At 49.5% G+C, this 18,104-nt stretch overlaps 1 protein-coding gene across 1 annotated transcript in view; it reads right to left on the bottom strand.

The window, feature by feature from the left end:
• TBC1D22A (TBC1 domain family member 22A) overlaps nucleotides 1–18,104 on the bottom strand; it is a 261,290-nt gene that overhangs the window by 135,329 nt on the left and 107,857 nt on the right. The window contains 1 exon segment of the mRNA XM_070453523.1: nucleotides 10,594–10,708. Coding sequence (XP_070309624.1) covers nucleotides 10,594–10,708 — 115 coding nt within the window.

Below are 18,104 nucleotides of genomic sequence, written 5' to 3'. Positions count from 1 at the left end.
GAGCGAGACGGCATTGCGACAAGACCACAGAGAGATGGGCAGACATCCTCCTGGCAAACAAGCTGGCAAATATCATCAAGACTGAAAAACACCCACGGTTGAGTCAGTAATGCCTCCTGCCTCTTCTAAGACTGCATGTCAAGAAAATAACCCAAGATGCAATCGAGAACTTCCTTTTGAGAAACAGTACTTGTACTGTCAAGGACAGTGAAAAAGTGGAAACCACGCAAACCTGCATCAACGGAAAGCTGCCCCAATGCGGCACCACCGCACAGCGGACAACGGGCCCGCATGTCTGGGTCCCCCTCAAATGTCCATGCTGGAATCCTCACCCCAGGAGGATGGGTCGGGAGGCAGGGCCTTGAGCAGGTCGTGAGGGCGGACCCGCATGAATGGGACTAGTGTCCTCACACAGGAGACCCCGCAGAGCTCCCTCGACTCCCACCCCAAGAGGACGCAGACTACAGACCAGGCAGACACCCCCAGAACGAGACCGTGCCTCCCCGACCGCAGACGCCCAGCCTGCCAGTCTGGGACAAACCCGCTCCTTCTGAGCGCCCCGGCCTACGGACCGCGGTGTAGCAGCCACGCAGACGAAGACGGGCCTCGGCCGTCTCCACAGGAGCTTCCAGAGGCGCTTCCTGGGCTTCCCGGTGGCTCAGCGGTAAAGAGTCCGCCTGCAGTGCTGGAGGCCTGGGTTCAATCCCTGGGTCGGGATGATGGCCTGGAGAACAGAATGGCCACCCGCTCCGGTATCCTTGACCTGGAAAATCCCACGGACAGAGGAGCCTGCTGGGCTGCAGTCCATGCGGTCGCAGAGTCGGACACGACTGAGTGACTAACACTGTCACTTTCCTGAGGATCAGCTCACACACCACGCCGTTCAGCCAGGGAAAGCAGTTTTCAGCCCATGCACTGAGCGTGCAGACAATCGCTGGAGCCTGATTTCAGGACGTGGGGTGCCTCCTAAAAGGCACCCCGCACCCCGCAGGTCATCCCCCGTGCACGCCCAGCTCGGTTCCCAAGCCACCAGCAGCCTCTCACCCATGGTCTGCCCCTACCAACCTGTAGACTCTGGACATTTCCCAGGAGTGGAATCACACGCTGTGTGGCCTCGAGTTTCCAAGGGCCTCCGTTTCACAGCGTGTCTCAGCCCACCACTCCACTTCACTGCTGAGCAAGACTCCACGGCGCGGGCAGACCACCCTCTATTTACACCTGCGCTGGCTGGCGGGCGCTCGGGCCAGACTCTGGGCTTTGCGGGCTGTAACGAACGACGCTCCCGGGAACACGCATGGGCAGGCTCCGGCCAGGCCGCACAGTAGCCCTAGGTTTAACTCTCTACTGCAGTGCCAGGCTACTGGCCAAAGCTGCTGGACCAGCTGGACGCGCCCCCAGCAACAGACGAGGTTTCCGAGTCCTCCACATGCTTGCTGACATTTGTTCCTGCTCCTCTGAGTCCCGACATCCTAGGGGTGTGACTGTGCTGGTCTGCGTTCCTCAAGGAGTAACAGTGTCCAGGACCTTCTTGTGCTTATTGGCCAGTCCTTTGCAGAAATGTCTGTTCAAATACTTTGCCCCTTTGTTAAAATCAGACTGTCTTACTGATTTAAAACACTTCTTTATAGTATCTCCCATTCTGCAGAGGTCTTTTCCCTTGAGAGTATCATCTACAGCAAAAAGTTTTCATTTCCATGTAGTCCAATTCACCTACTTTTTTTTTTTTTTGGTTATTTTTGCTCTTGGTGTCACATCTAAGAAAACATGGGTTAAAATCCAAGGCCATGAAAACTTACCGCTGTTCTTTATTGTGAGACTTTAATAGTTCAGCGCCTACATTTAGGTCCATGACTCATTTTATTTTTATGTATGGTGAGAGGCAGAGATGGAACTTTGCATGTCAATATTTAATTGTTCCAGGCTTCGCTGGTGATTCGTAGTAAAGAACTCACCTGCCAATGCAGGAGACTTGGGTTCGATCCCTGGGTCGGGAAGATTCCCCTGGAGGAGGGCATGGCAACCCACTCCCGTGTTCTTGCCTGGAGAATCCCATGGACAGAGGAGCCTGGCGGGCTAAAGTTTATGGAATCGCAAAGAGTCGGACATGACTTATCAACTAAACAACGATCTCATTGACCCAGCACCAAATGTTGAAAAAGACCATTTCTCCACTGACTTGTCTTGGCATCACTGGCAAAGATCATCTGCCCATAAAAATGAAGATTTATTTCTAGACCCTCAATCCTATTCTACGGATGGCTATGTCCATCCACAAGCCAGAATGACACTTTCTTGATTACTATAGTTTGGTAGTAAATTTTGATAGGAAATGTGAGTCTTCCAACTTCATTCTGTTTCAAGACTGTTTTGGCTATTTGGGATCTCTTGAATTTGAATGTGAATTTAAAGATAAACTTGTCGATCTCCGCTACAGTTCTAACGGAGCGCACTGAGTCTCTAGATCAGCTTGGGGAGAGCTGCCATCCTAACACCACGGCGCCTCCCAGTCCGCCACAAAAGCTGTCTTTCCATTTATCTGTTGCTGTGCAGTTGCTGAGTCACATCCCACTCTTTGCGGCCCCGTGGACTGCAGCACGCCAGGCCACCCCGTCCTTCACCATCTCCTGGAGTCTGCTCAAATTCATGTCCATTGAGTGGGCGATGCCGTCCAAACATCTCATCCTCTGTCACCCTCTTCTCCTGCCCTCAATCTTTCCAAGCCTTAGAGTCTTTTCCAGTGAGTAGGCTCTTCATATCAATGGCCAAAGTATTGGAGCTTCACCTTCAGCATCAGTCCTTCCAGTGAACATTCAGGTTTGACTTTAGGATGGACTGGTTTGATCTCCTTGCTCCATTTATTTAAATCTTCTTTAATATCTTCCCACAATGTTTTGTAGTTTTTAGAGTAAATATTGTACTTCTTTGCTAAATTTATATCATTTTATTCATTTTGACACTCTCATAAATGGAATTGTTTTCACACTTTCACTTTTTGATGGTCCATTACAAGGGTATAGAAATAAAACTGGTTTTCCTATCTTGACCTTGTATCCCACAACCTTGCTGAGCTCATTTATCAGCTTTTTAAATTTTTAAATTTAAATTTTAAATTTTAAATTTTTTAATTTTTAAAAAATTATCAGTAATTTTTTAACGGATTCCTTTGGATTTCCTATATACAGATGATGTCATCTGCAATGGGAGAGGGTCTCACTTCTTCATTCCCATTCTCAGTGCCTCTTGCTTCATTTTTTTTTTTGCTAACCCTGTTAACCAAACCCGTGGAGGATACGGACGTCCGTGTCTCACTCCTGAGCCTAAAAGGAAAATGTTCGGTCTTTCACGTTAAGCATGAGTGACCATGGGGTTTTCACGCACTCTTTGCCAGAGAGGTCACTCTTCTGGCCTCAGTGTTTTGAGTGTTTTTTATCAAACAGGGTGTTGGGTTATGTCAGCTGCTCTTCCTGCATCATCTGAGATGACTCTGCTGCTTCGTCCTTTACTCTGTTAGGACAGACCATTTCACTGATGGAGGTCCACAGGCTGAACCGCCTTGGATTCCTGAGATGCATCCCGTCTGTCCTGGCGCATACCCCCTGCATCCCTACTGTGCTCGGGCTCCGAGTGTTTCACGGAGGCTTGTCCCACGCCCTCCCTAGGGGTACGCTCAGCGGCTGTCTTGCTTGGTGATCTTTGTTTCATGTTGGTGTCAGGATAATAATGGCCTAGGAGAATGAACTGAAAATTATTTCCTCTCTTCTCTTTTTGTAAGAGTATGTGAAGGAGTGGTGCTAGCTCTTTTTTAAATATTTGTCAGAAATCACCAGTGAAGTCAGCTAATCCTAGGCTTTTCTTTGCGGGGATTTTTTTAAATTACTAATTTAATCTCTTACATACATTGCTCTTATATTTATACATCATCTTTAGGTCAGTATACGTCAAAGGTTGCATCATTTTGCTTTCTTGAGACCAATATGGGCTTCAGTTTCATACCATCTTCATTACCTATTCAAATTATTTCTTTTCTAGCTTTATTTCCTTTGGTTGTTATGCCAATGCTTCCTCATCCTTAGTTCTGCTAGATGGAAAATCAAGTATGCTTCAAGCTGTTCTATTTAAATGATGCTTGGAGAAAATTCTGGCTGCAGTCCTGTTTCAGATCTGTGTTTCTTTATGTTATCCAAGTAATTTATTTTCCTGTGGTCTATGACGTCATTCGCTTTTTTAATGATAAATTTCCACAATGTTCATTTCCTTGTGAACTGATATCTAATTATGTCATATCCAACAAGTTTAAGATCTTCCTTTCACCACACTTCCAGCTTGCTTATTGCTTATTAGTAACTTTAGGATTACACGCATCCTGATGGCGTATAATGGTTACCCATCTCGTGGTTTTGATTTGCATTTCTCTGATAATGAGTGATGTTGAGCATCTTTTCATGTGTTTGTTAGCCATCTGTATGTCTTCCTTGGAGAAATGTCTGTTGAGTTCTTTGGCCCATTTTTTGATTGGGTCATTTATTTTTCTGGAGTTGAACTGGAGGAGTTGCTTGTATATTTTTGAGATTAATCCTTTGTCTGTTGCTTCATTTGCTATTATTTTCTCCCAATCTGAGGGCTGTCTTTTCACCTTGCTTATATATATAGATGTTGATAAGTAAATTATAATATAAATTATATTGAGAGATAGAAACTTATTTTAAGGAATGGCTTCACACAATTATACGGACTGCAAGTCTGAAATTTGTAGACCAGGCCAACAGGCTAACTCGGGCAGCATTTCTACGTTGTAAGAAGAATTTCTTCCTCTTCTTCTTCAGGAAATTTCCATCTTTGCTCTTAAGACCTTCAATTCATTAGATGAGGCGCACCCCTACATTATGCAGGGTAATTTGCTTTATTCAAAGACTACCAATGTATATGTTAATCACATCAAAACATACCTTCACAGCAATATCTAGACTGGTGTTTAACCAAATAAGTGGGCACCACAGCCTAGTCAAATTTATATGAAATTAACCATTACAGTCAGTTTCAGAAATTCGGCATCTCCATTTCACCTACATCCTAATTTAGAGAGTTGTTCACAGCATTTCCTTACTGCTGTTTATTTTTGAAACCACTCATAATTTTAGTGATTTGAGTCTTCTCCCCTTTTTTTCCAGGTCAGTCTAGCCAAAGGTTGACCAACATTTGTTGCTATCTTTGAAGAACCAGATCTGGTTTTGTTGAGTTTTCTCTACCACTTTTCTATTCCCTACTTCATTTATTTCTGTTCTAGTCTTTATTTCCCACCTTCTGTTTGTTTTGCCTTTAATTTGCTCTTCTTCTCTTAGTTTCTAAAATTGAAAACTCAAGTTAATGACTTGAGCTGTTCTTTTTAAATGTAAATATCTCTTGGAGCACTACTTCTAGCTGCATCCCATAAGTTTCAGTATGCTGTGATCTCATTTTCATTCATCTCAAAGTAATTTCTAATTTTCCTTGTGATTTCTTCTCTGACTCATTGCTTCTTTATAATTGTATTCTAAAATTTTCACATATTTGTCAAATTTTCTTCTGTAACTGATATCTAACTTAATGTCTATATGATCAGAGAACAATTTATATGATTTCTATCCTTTCAAATGTACTGATGCTTGCTTTATGGCCTAGCATGTGGTCTACACTGGAGGATGCTACACGTGCACCTGAGAAGAATGGGATCCCGCTATGATGGATCTCCGCAGAGGTCTCCCAGGCCCAGTGGTTTCTAGGTGCTTGGTTTTCTTCCTGCTCCTTTGTTGATCTTCTGTCTACTTTTCCTACACATTATTGAAAGGAGTATGTCACTACGTTCTAAAAAGACATTTTTTTAAAAAGCTTACTGACTCTGGGAAATGCTCAGATATTAAAACAAAAAGCAGCACTAAAACATGCAGGCACAATATAACTGCTGTAACGTGAAAGGCGCATCGGCAAAAACGACCAGGAGGAGATTAGGAAACGTCCCAATGGCAGCTCCTGAGACAGGGAGCTGTACTGTTGATGAGCTTTCCGATTCTTTAATTTTTAGCATAAGTCCATCACTTTGATCATCACCAAGATGTTTTTAAACAGAAAATCTGACTACATACAAGTTATGGGCTATGAAAGCACCATGCACCTGACTGTCTGTCACTTCAGGGGGCTGCAAAACCAGGAGCCCCCACCCTCTGGTTCTGAGCCACTGGTATTTCCAGGGCCCTCTGCTCTCCACTCCCCCACAGGAAATGGAACGGCCACAGGAAACCTCCTGAACGCAGGTGCTCTCGTTTCTACCTTTAAAATGTTTCTGAGATGAGCTGTGAACCACAAAAGTATGTTAGGTGTGAGGAATACTGCAGGAAGCCAGTGAAAGTTGCATTTAGCAGCAGCCTCGGTTCATATGACACACGGGAAAAAAAGTGCAATGAGGGAAGACATGATGCAAATAAAGAAAGTTTAAACAAACATTTTGAGGACTGTAACTTATCAATAAGAAACAGCGTCGGCTCGCCCTCACTGTCACTCAAAGCCCAATTCAAGCTGACAGTGGCCAAGGCGGGAGAAGGATGGTGGCACAGGCGCTCAGCTGACAGCAAGCCCCACCCCGCAGCTTCTCCTCCGAGTCCCAGCCAGCCGTGGGCATTTACTCCCCTGCTGACCCCAGGCGAAATCCACTTCCAGTGCACTCCGGTATCCAGGAAATGCATGCTAAAGCATCTTCTCTGGGCAAAAGTAACCTGCTTGAAAACAACTTGTACTTTTGAGATGCTGACTTATAAACAGTAACACAAAAATAAAGAATCAATGCTTTCAAACTGTGGTCCTGGAGAAGACTCTTGAGAGTCCCTTGGACTGCAAGGAGATAGGACCAGTCAATCCTAGAGGAAATCAACCCTGACTATTCATTGGAAGGACTGATGCTGAAGCTGAAGTTCCAATACTTTGGCCACCTGACGTGAAGAGCCAACTCACTGGAAAAGACCCTGACTCTGGGAAAGACTGAAGGCAGGAGGAAAAGTGGGTAGCAGTGGATGGGATGGTTAGACAAGCATCACTGACTCAAAGGACATGAACCTGAGCAAACTCCAGGAGACAGTGAAGGAGAGGGAAGCCTGGTGTGCCACAGTCTATGGGGCCAAAAAGAGCTGGACATGACTTAGTGACTGAACAACAACAATAAAAAAGTATCCATAGTGTTCATGAGTAAACACATTGATCATTTCAGTCACTCCTCATATTAGCTTTCAAGAGTGATTTGTTTTACCAGAAAATGACATATCAAATCAATCAGGGCTTACACACGCTGGTAATGAGAATCAACTGTAAAATGCTCCTCCCACGTGCCCACCCACACCCAGGCACCCTGAGGAGCTGGTCCACAGTGTCCGGTCAGGGCAGCTTCTAAATTTAAGCAGCACGCAGGATAAAGGCGTGGGGTTGGGGGAATGCTGCTTCCTGTTTTGCTCTGCTGAAACTACTTAGTTCAACTAAAATATACCTTTCTACTTAAATTGTGGGATTCAAGGTGACGGAATAATGGTTCTTAATCTTAAATCGGATTTAACACTGCTAAAAGGAACATGACAGCCCCTGTTTGAAAAATACTTAAAAACCACACCTTTTCACCTGGGGGGAAAAGAACTTAAAAACTCCAGCAACAGTAGAAGGGTTTCATGAATTATGCTACATTATCTCAACAGAATATTATGTGCAGGAGGTGGAAACGATCTTTACCAAGATGTCTTAATAATACAGGAACAAGCTAATGTTCTAAGGTTAAACGAGAAAAGGCGTGAAACAGAATTGTATATGTAACATGCTCTGAACTACATAAATACAACACACAGCGAAAAGACTCAGAGGAGCTCCCCGCAAACAGCTGTCCCCCACCAGGCACTGCCGCGGGCCTGCGCCCCGTCCACAGGCCGGCCTGGTGGGGACGCAGAGGTACAGACACTTCCGAGGGGTGACAGGAGAGCAGTGTCTGGGCCCCCCATGCAGAGGACAGAGCAAAACGCGGCTGGCTAAGGCCATAGAGGCCTCCTTGCTCCCAGCCAAACCCAGACTTCAGGAACCCTGGGCTCAGCGGAGCCCAAAGAGGAAAACCCTGCTCCCAGCCCTGCCTCCCAGCCCGCAGCCCCGAGAAGCAGCCGGCCCCCTGCACAGAGCCCGCCTCCACTGTCCTCTCCCAGCACGTGACGCCCTCCTGGAGCAACACTCCACCTGGGCTTCTCCCACTGGCTTCACTGTTGCCTGCGTGGCCGTCTTCTTCTCCAGCCTCTGCGTCTGGACCACCCGCACACCCACAGCCACCACCGAGGTCCCCAGAGCTCTCCTGACTCCAGTCCTCAGCCACCCCTTGGGGGTGACAGGCACCTCCAGGGCCCAACCGCGACCAGGGTCTCCATCCCAAGGTTTAGTTCAGTTCAGTCACTCAGTCGTGTCCAACTCTTTGCAACCCCATGGACTGCAGCACCCCAGGCCTCCCTGTCCATCACCAACTCCTGGAGTTTACTCAAACTCATGTCCATTGAGTCGGTGATGCCATCCAACCATCTCATCCTCTGTTGTCCCCTTCTCCTCCTGCCTTCAATCTTTCCCAGCATTAGGGTCTTTTCTAGTAAGTCAGTTCTTCCCATCAGGTGGCCAAAGTACTGGAGTTTCAGTATCAGCATCAGTTCTTCCAGGGGATATTCAGGACTGATTTCCTTTAGGACAGACTGGTTGGATCTCCTTGCAGTCCAAGGGACACTCAAGAGTCCAACATGAGATTTCAAAAGCATCAGTTCTACAGGGCTCAGCTTTCTTTATGGTTCAACTCTCACATCCATACATGACTACTAGAAAAACCATAGCTTTGATTAGACCGACCTTTGCTGGCAAAGTAATGTCTCTGCTTTTTAATATGCTGTCTAGTTTGGTCATCAGTTTTCTTCCAAGGAGCTGAGTGCTTGGAGAGGCGGTGGCTGGCGCCGCTGCCCGCGTGTGCGTCTGTGTGCCAAACTCCAGTGAGGACAGTGTCCTTCGACAGCGGGACAGCAGGGTGAGGAGCCCCGGAAGAGACCTGGGCTGCCGGCAGCCCCAGGGGGCCTGTGTGCGCCTGTGTGTGCGCGCGCATGTGTGTGTGCGCACACATGTGTCTGCACACCACTGCGTGTGCTGGGGATTGTGGGAAGACATGGAGAGTCTCTGAGTTTAACTGAAGGCAACACTTGAACACGAATTCTCTTCTCTCCAGCTTTTCTCTCTTCTGGACAATTAACATCACGGGCATGTCCCTTCATCCCAGCCTGCTGATGATTCAGACAAACGCACCAAGGATCGCTTGGGTCTTACAACCTAAGTTGGTGCTAGACTCGTTAGGACAAACTTATTTACCACATTAATTAAATGGTCTATTTAACATGGAATATCAATTCTCTAATCACATCTCAGTTGAACTTCTTTCAATTAACAGCTCTGAAGCCTACTGACAGAGGTCCTACTGTTCTAGGATCATTAAGAACACTTTCATTATCTGTCAAATGAGGGAGCAAGAAGCAGAGAGGCAGGCAGGCTCCGGAGCAGCTTCTCCCTGCTGATCAGATGATGGGGGAGCAGCCCAGGATCACTGGGTGCTTAGCAACGAAGAGGCTCCCATGTGACTCCAAGCGATGGGAGAGGGGCGGCCACACAAGGGACCACAAAATGGATGAGAAGCGGGCACCAAGTCAACCTCAGTCTTCAGATTACAAGAACATCAGAATCTGAAGTGGACCTAAAACTGAGAAGGCCAAAACACAACCTAAAAACAACAACAGATCTCTGGCAGGAAGGCTCCTGAAGACAAAGTAACAAAGTACCAGTTTTAAATAAAAACGCTGCCACTCAAGAGTAAACCGTCCTGTGGGGTTTCATTTCTGTTCACAGATGCATTAGAAAGTAGACCTCACACACACACATCAGGACTGTTTCTAAGCTTGAAACACACCAGGCAGAGCTACGTTACAGCTGGTTGTTTGCTGTAACATACACGGAAGAAGAAATGCACAGAACTCAGAGACAGTGTAACCCAACCTAAATGCCCACTAAACCAATTATTCTGCATGTAATTAATATTCCCATAAAATTAAATGCTACTAGTATATCAAAAGCAAAACGGTGATGAAATGCTGCAGAAATGCAATTAAAGAGGATTCGGTTTTTAACTTGTAAGCAAAACATTCAACTAATAGTCTATCACCTTAACCTTATCCATTTAAACTGAAATCATTAAAGCCAGAGCTCTATGGCCATTAACACAAAACCACACTCCTCGAATATATCACATTTCTCCTCATTTATTATTTAAAAGAAGATATTAATAATAATAAACATCTTAATGTCTTCAGTAGTTGAGCATGTGGATTTAAGGACTTTTTCAAAGCGGGCGTCAATGATAAAACTATTATTCTCCAATATTATTAATGGCTATCATTAATAACATTAAAATTAACAGCAATTTTCAGCACGGGTGCAATTATGCAGAGCAACATGGTAAGGCCACTGAAGTCCACAGAAGTTTAATGTCTGTGAGAAGAAGCATCATGCATGCTGTGATCTTACCTATGTACTCGCAGATGAAGACTACAAAGAAGGGAGTGACAAGGTCATTTATCCCCTGAACATATCCGCTGGCAGGATGACGGATGGCCCATATGAACAGTATCCTTTCAAAAATCTGAAAGAAAAGTGAACAGCTGGTGGAGCAGAAAGCAAACACAGCAGAAACTTCTTAAACATGTGCATCCTTAAAATACATGTTACCGATACTTCTCAGTCTGTAATATAAACATAATTTTTTTTAAATTCCAGTTATCTTGATTTTTTAACAGACTCACAAGCAGCATGGAAGAAGGTCCCCGAGCCCTGGGCTCAGTCCCAGCACACAAGCTGGCTCCTGCAAGAGACACTCACTCTCTGCCCTCCCAGCCCCGCGGGTAGCCACTGCGTGTGGCCGCCCTGCGCTCGGCCAGCAGGCGCGGCGGCAGCTGGCCTGGCAGTGCAGGAAGAGGGGTGGAGAGACAGAGGGATGGACGGGTGGGCAGAGGGAAGGTCGGTGGGCGGCTGCTCACAGAGACAGACACGAAGGGACAGAGCGACACATGGGAGGGAGTGGATGGCGGATGCTCTGAACTTCCCTCGTGGGATGCTTTTTCACTGCGGTACAACTGACATGTCACAGCACATTTGCCTCAGCTGCACGGCACAGTGACTGAACGTCTGTACATCCTATATTCCTTATGATCAGCACAATAACTGTGGTTCACACCATCACCACACACAGCCATAGGATTTTTTTTCTCGTGACAAGGACTTCTAAGATTTATTTTCTTAACAACCTTCAGAGATATAAATACCATCCACTGTGGTCGCCAGGCTGTACGCAACAGCCCTGCCATTTGTTTATTCCATTTTGACCCCCTTCACCTATTTCACCCCCCAAGCTCCACCTCTGGCAAACACCGATTTCTTCTTTGTGTCTCTGAACTTGGTCGATTTTTTAATAGGTTTTTTTTTTCAGATTATTTCCCATTACAGTTTATTACAAGACGCTGAACATAGCTGACTGCTCACCTATCTGATGAGCAGGAGTCTGTACCTCTAAGCCCCACACTCCTCACGTATCCCTCCCCTTAACGCTCCCCTCCGGCCCCCGTAGGTCTGTGTCCTATGTCTGTGTTTCCTTTTTATGCATAGATTCACCTCTGTCACTTCTTAGATCCCACACACAATGATACAGCAGACGCTTCCTTAAACTGCTGGAGACTCCTGGCCCTTGGAGGCAGGCATCAGGCCCGCGTCAGCCGGCTCTCCCCGCCGTCCGAGGACCCGATGCCCAGGCGCTGTCTCAGCTCCTGTCTCCTCGCCACTCACACCCAGTCCATCCTACCTCCCCTCCTCACGCCCCCCACCTTCATTCAGGGGGGGTCTCACCAGGGACACCACCACATCGTCACCCACGCACACGCACACACACATGCGGTTTCAAGACCCCCCGTGCTCCACGCCCCCCACACCGCGCCCTGGCCGCCCTGGGTCTGACCCCCTGCCGCCAGCTCCCAAATCCCAGCTGCACTGGGCCCACGAGGCTGCCACCTCCTCCATGCTGGCCCCCCGCCAGCTCAAGCCGCACCCCTGGTGGCTAGGCCGCCATCTGCCCCCTCCCCACCCACTGGGGAGGGCCGACCGCTTCCTGCTCGTGAGCCCCCCGGCCGGCAGTGTCCCTGGGCCTTCCCGTCCCGGGTCCCTATGGATCGACGACACCTGCGGGCGCCTCCTGGACGCTGGACCACCGTCCACATCCTGCTTCTCCCTCGAGCGGTGATGCTCCAGACCTGCAAGGCCCTCCAGCCAGGACCTCAAGGCCCCCCCGAGTCCATGGGGAGACGGACCGGGGGCGAGGATCAGCTCCAGGGGCGCCTGGTGGACAGGGACCAGGGAGCAGGTGATGGGCTGTGATGCGGACGACGAGCCGCTCAAACGGCAGGAGGAGAGAGGAGCCCCGGAGCCAGCAGAGGCAGACGCAGTCAGGGGCCGCAGGGCGGCCCCGGGCAAGCACGTGGCTGAGGACCGGGGCCCGCGGCCTCGGCAGGACAGCCTGGACCCCGCGCGGGGACCTTCTGCCCCTCCCTACACAGGCCTCCCTCCTTCCCGGCCACCAGCTGAGCAGCGGTGTGGACAGAGCCCGCCGAGGAGCCCGGCAGAGCCCGCAGGTCTGCCCCCCAGCACCGGCGAGCCTCGCGGAGGGGACGGGTGTGCGCGTCCTCCTCGGGGCCCTGTCTCCAGGCCCGCCTGCCCCGACGCCACACGGGCCCCGGCCGCTGCCCGGAGCCCTTGCCGGCGTCCACGCCAGGAAACAACGTCCCCAGCGGCTCCGGCGCTCGCATGCCCTTAACCTGACACCGGTCCAGGCAGCACCCCACCTCCCCAGGTAATCAGAGCCAGGAGGTCACACCCACAGCCTGGCATGTCTTGCATATTATTTCCCTATAACAATAGCTATTAACTTAGAGAATAAGACTCCCATGATTTACGCATCTCGGGGTGGGAGAGAGATGGAAGGGAGAGGTGAACCCCTTGCTCTAATGCCCTTCAGTCTCTCTCTTGGCAGTAACTGTCCCGCATGCTGGGGACAGCCGGGGTCCGTGGCGGGGTCCACCCCAACCAGGCCACCCGCGCTCCCAGGCCCCCCACGTGCCCTGGTCCCCGAACCCTCCCCAGCCCCACTGTGGGACCACCCACTGCCCAGAACACGAAGCGGCATCTGGCTGAGGGCAGACAGAAGCTGATGGATGGATCAGCCTCGTCTGGACTCCCGGGGAAACTGCACTGACTGTAATGACATAGAAAAGGTGTCCACAGACAGCACGCCTGGTGACAGCAGGGAGCACAAATCCAGAAAGACAGAGGGGAACCCCGAGTCCTGACCTGCCTGCAGCTGAGGGAGCTGAAGGGAGAGTGCCGGCTGGGGTGGGGCCTGTAGGATCCACAGAGCAGCGAGAGCCCAGCCCCCCACTCCGAGGGGCACCTCACAGTCAGCTGGGCGTCCCAGGTCCAAGGGACAGTGGCTCTTGGGGACAGCTCTGGGGCCAAGGTGCCCCAGGGCCGGGGGCCGGCCAGCCCAGGGTGTGGGGCCAGCTTCCCACGAGGTGCCTAAAGGCCCAGGCCAGAAAGGAGAGGTGTCACAGAGTGGGAACCAGGTGGCCTCAGCCGCTCGGTGTCCCCTGCACACTCCGGCGTCCCACCAACGGCCCTGCCCCCGGTCACGCGCCCCGAGTCCACCTGTAACGGGAACAGAGCCAGTGCCTCACAGGCTGATTCTCCGCTGGTGTCTGGGTTCACACATGCTGCCGATGGAGCCCAGCAGGGTTATCGCGTGCCCAGCAGGCAGCCACGGGCATTTCTGCAGGGGCCACAGTCCCCACGACTCCACGTGTCACAATCCAGGTATTTTACTAACAGCTGTTACAGGGTGAAGGGTGAAGCGTGAAGACAGTGCACTTGACTTGCACAAGGCCGTCAGCAGACGCAGGGCAGTTTAGGGAAGAACAGACACGGAAGGGCTGTCAGAGACAGGAGCTTGCGTTTAAGCAGATGCACTGCGGGTGTGAACAGTGGCGTTTATCTGCCAGTGAAGGAAGCGTGCCCTCTGTGTGTGGACGTGTTTAATGAGAACGCGGAACCATCTGAGATGGCCCTAGCGATGAATATTCACTGGATGGTATTTGCTATTAAAGTTCTGTTGACATTCCTGAGGTCTATCTTTGTCAGAGAGGAGGAATTCATTAAACGGCTCAGACTTCAACCTCTTCCCCAAGTACCTTCTCCACAGACCAATTGACCCTTGTCAACAAAAATGAAAACACTGGCTACAATGACCATCGGCACCACTGGGACTGCTGGTGCTGTCACCATCAGTACCACTCGCCACTGAAACTGAAAAGGCAACGGGCATCTCCAGTCTGCTTGCCCAGTCTCTGGAACCTGAGCACCATGCCAGGTTTCCCCTAAAAACCCAGCGTTCTTCCACAGAGGGCCCCGGGGAGGGGCTCAAGGGGCCCCCTTGGGGCAGCTCCTTCTGGCCTCACTCTGCAAACACATCACCACCTTCACATGCCTCCAAGGCAGGACCAGGGTGCTGGCAACACCATGCGCTTGGAGAGCTGAGAGGTTCTGCGTTCTAAAAAATTTAATATATTGAAATTGAAAATGTCGCTGTGCTCATGATTACTTGGGAAAAAAAAAATCTGATTTCGGAAATGCGAAAGCATCATAATTCAACCATATGCATCGGCAACATGACTTTCCAACATATCAAGCGCTGTGGAGATAATTTCTGTGAGAAGAACAACAAAATATACGATTGTGTTGAGAAGACCTGTGGGATTTATATCTCCCAAAACCCAGGAGCATGTGGGCTCAGAAAGAGGAGATATTTATAACACAAGTGCTCGCACCACGAGTGAGGGGACGCTCCCCCCGTACGAATTACAACATCTGATGAACGAGACAAAAGTAAGAGTCCCTAACAAATCTAAAACGCAGATTAATCGGCAGCCATCCATCACATAAAATATACACAACGCAGGTTTACAAGCCAGTTAATAATAGCGCGCTCAGAAGCAGGCTGCCACGCCACGCTGGGTGGTGAATTACTCCACCTTCGCCTCCTTGAGATGTGAGGATTTACACCCCACATTTTGTGCTCAAGTCACTTGTCTTGACGGGCTGGCAAAGCACATACACTGCATCAGGCTCAGAACCGAAGTACAGAAAAGAGACACCACCTTCAGACAACACATCACGGTGTCACCAGCGTCAGACGGAATGTTCGGGGCGGCAGATGCAGCTCCGTATCAAAGCACAGCCGAGGAGCCAGACACGGTCAGAGAGCGTCTCTCCGTTTAGAGAGCGGCCGGCCTTCCCCTTCCGGCGGTTCGGCACGTGAGATGTTAACACTCTTAATCCTGCGAGGCAGTGAAAAATCCGTCCTGGCCAATTAGGATTTGCTTCAGGAACGCAGTCTCCTTGGTACTAGGAAGTCGCCTAATAAAATTCACCGTATCAACAGAATAAAGGAGCAAAGACCTATTCTCACGTCAGATGAAAAGTGGGAAAGGAGGTGATAAAACCTCAGCAGCCACGGAGGACTTTAAAACCCTGAGTAAAGCAAGGCTCCATCCTTAACATAAGGCAGCTACAAAACCTGGAGCAAACACCCTGAGTCAATGACACAGGCTTCTTCAAAACTGGAGTGACACCAGGATGTGCCTTCTTTCAACACTGATACTCAATACTCTAGTGGAAATCTTGGCCAGCGGAGGGGGGAAAAAAACCCACCAAGCCTGGATATCTAGAACAGAAAGAAAAAAAATGAAACTATCATTATTCATAAGCGATATGATTAACTTCCTTAGAAACTCAAATACACCTACACACAAAAAATTAGAATTGATCAAAGATTACTAAGTTTGCCAGATATAAAATGAACTTACAAAGGTCAACTGCATTTCTATATACTGTCATTAAAAAATTAAGACAATGCTACTAAAATGCAAAAAGATGCCACTTACTAAAAATATATCTATGAATAGATTTAGTAAGTCGTGTGATGTATTTAAGAGAAAAAGCACCAGAGTGAACATAAGCCAGATGCTTCTTAACCCTGGGCTGGATCAATAAATCACAGAAGCCACCGGGAATATTATGCAGCAGTGAAAATGTACCACAGGCTGCGTGCGGGTAGCTGGGGCTTAGAGCCTCAACTCTGTCACACAGACAGTGATGACAAGCGGTGCACTTAGCACAAGTCCACTGAAAATACTCGGTAAAAACAGGTGAAAGACACAGACCACCCACGCCACAAACCAGAGAAAAGCAAGAGAATAATGCACCAAACATCAAGGGGAGTTCCCTGTTAGGGGACGGACATGTCTGGGGAGGCACAGAGAAGGGACCTCGATGAGGCCAGCCTGGCTGTCTCATCAGCTTGACAGTGGACAGTTCAGTTCAGTTGCTCAGTTGTGTCCGACTCTCTGCGACCCCATGGACTGCAGCACACCAGGCCTCCCTGTCCATCACCAACTCCTGGAATTCCCCCAAACCCATGTCCACTGTGTCCGTGATGCCATCCAATCATCTCATCCTCTGTCGTCCCCTTCTCCTCTGCCCTCAATCTTTCCCAGCCTCAGAGTCTTCTCAAATGAGTCAGTTCTTCGCATCAGGTGGCCAAAGTATTGGAGTTTCAACTTCAGCATCAGTCCTTCCAATGAACATGCAGGACTGATTTCCTTTAGGATGGACTGGTTGGATCCCCTTGCAGTCCAAGGGACTCTCAAAAGTCTTCTCCAACACCACAGTTCAAAGACATCATTCTTTATCGCTCAGCTTTCATGACAGTGGACATGTGGAAGCAATTTTTAATTTTTTCTTTAAATTGGACATATATGTTATGGAAAACTTTCTGCTCTGATTTATTTTACCATAAAGCCAAAAAGAGAAAAAAGGGGAAGGGGAAGATCTATGGATTAGATCTTTGAAATAGATACCAGAAGAGTTTAATGAACTGATCATATATATCTCTCAGGCTCTCACAAAGAGGCTTCTCAGGCAGCTCAGCGGTAAAGAATCCACCTGCCGACGAAGGAGACAATGGGTTCAATTCCTGAGCCAGGAAGATCCCCTGGAGAAAGAAATGGCAACCCGCTCCAGTATTCTTGCCTGGGAAATCCCAGGACGGAGGAGCCTGGTGGGCTACAGCCCGCAGAGTCACAAAGAGTCGGGGTCATGACTGAGTGACTAAACAGCTCTGACAAATGCATTCCCCCCGCCACCCCCAAAGGGTAAAACAAAGATGAATTATGAGACGGAATGGAGAGAGCAGTAAGTACGAAGACGCAGGCTCAGGAGCACTGAACGTGCCCAGCTCCCCAGCCTGAGACCCTGCCAGCACCGCATCCCCCACGGAAGGACCCCCCTGAACGCACACCCCAGGAGGAGTGCGTGTGTAATGCATGCAGCCCACCATCACCTGTCAAGTGTTTATCATACTACGTGCCAGCCCCACGGGAGGTGCCGGGGGGAATAGGAGAAGACCCAGGATCCGGCCTTGACAGCCTGCAGCGTGAGAAGAGACAGCCAGGGCCTTGGCCATGGCCAGAATCCCAGCCAGACACTTGGACACGCCAGTCTGAGACCCCAATGTCCATCAGGCACCAGTGGTGCAAAGACGAAAGTGGACGCTGCCCCTCTCGAGAGCTGCATCCAAGGGGACAGAGACACGAGCAGACCGTGGGAATCACGTGGGCACTGTGGGGTCAGCCAGGGTGTGAGGGTGGTACTGGCAAGCTCAAAGAAGTGGGGGAACGGGTGAGCAGAGCAGGCCGGGGAGGAGGCCCCCAGGCACGAAGGCAGCATCCCCCCGTGCAAACACCCCAACCCTCTTCAGTCTGGGCCAGACCCTCGGGACACAGCCAACGCCTGCTTCTCTGGAAGTGGGCTTCTCCCCAGCCGCCTCGGCCCCAGACGCCACCCGGGCCCACGCCCCTCCACACACACACTCCAGTCGGGAAGCC

This window comes from Odocoileus virginianus, chromosome 23 (assembly GCF_023699985.2).
Source record: "Odocoileus virginianus isolate 20LAN1187 ecotype Illinois chromosome 23, Ovbor_1.2, whole genome shotgun sequence".
NCBI lineage: Eukaryota > Metazoa > Chordata > Mammalia > Artiodactyla > Cervidae > Odocoileus > Odocoileus virginianus.
This window is presented reverse-complemented; position numbering and strand designations above follow the sequence as displayed.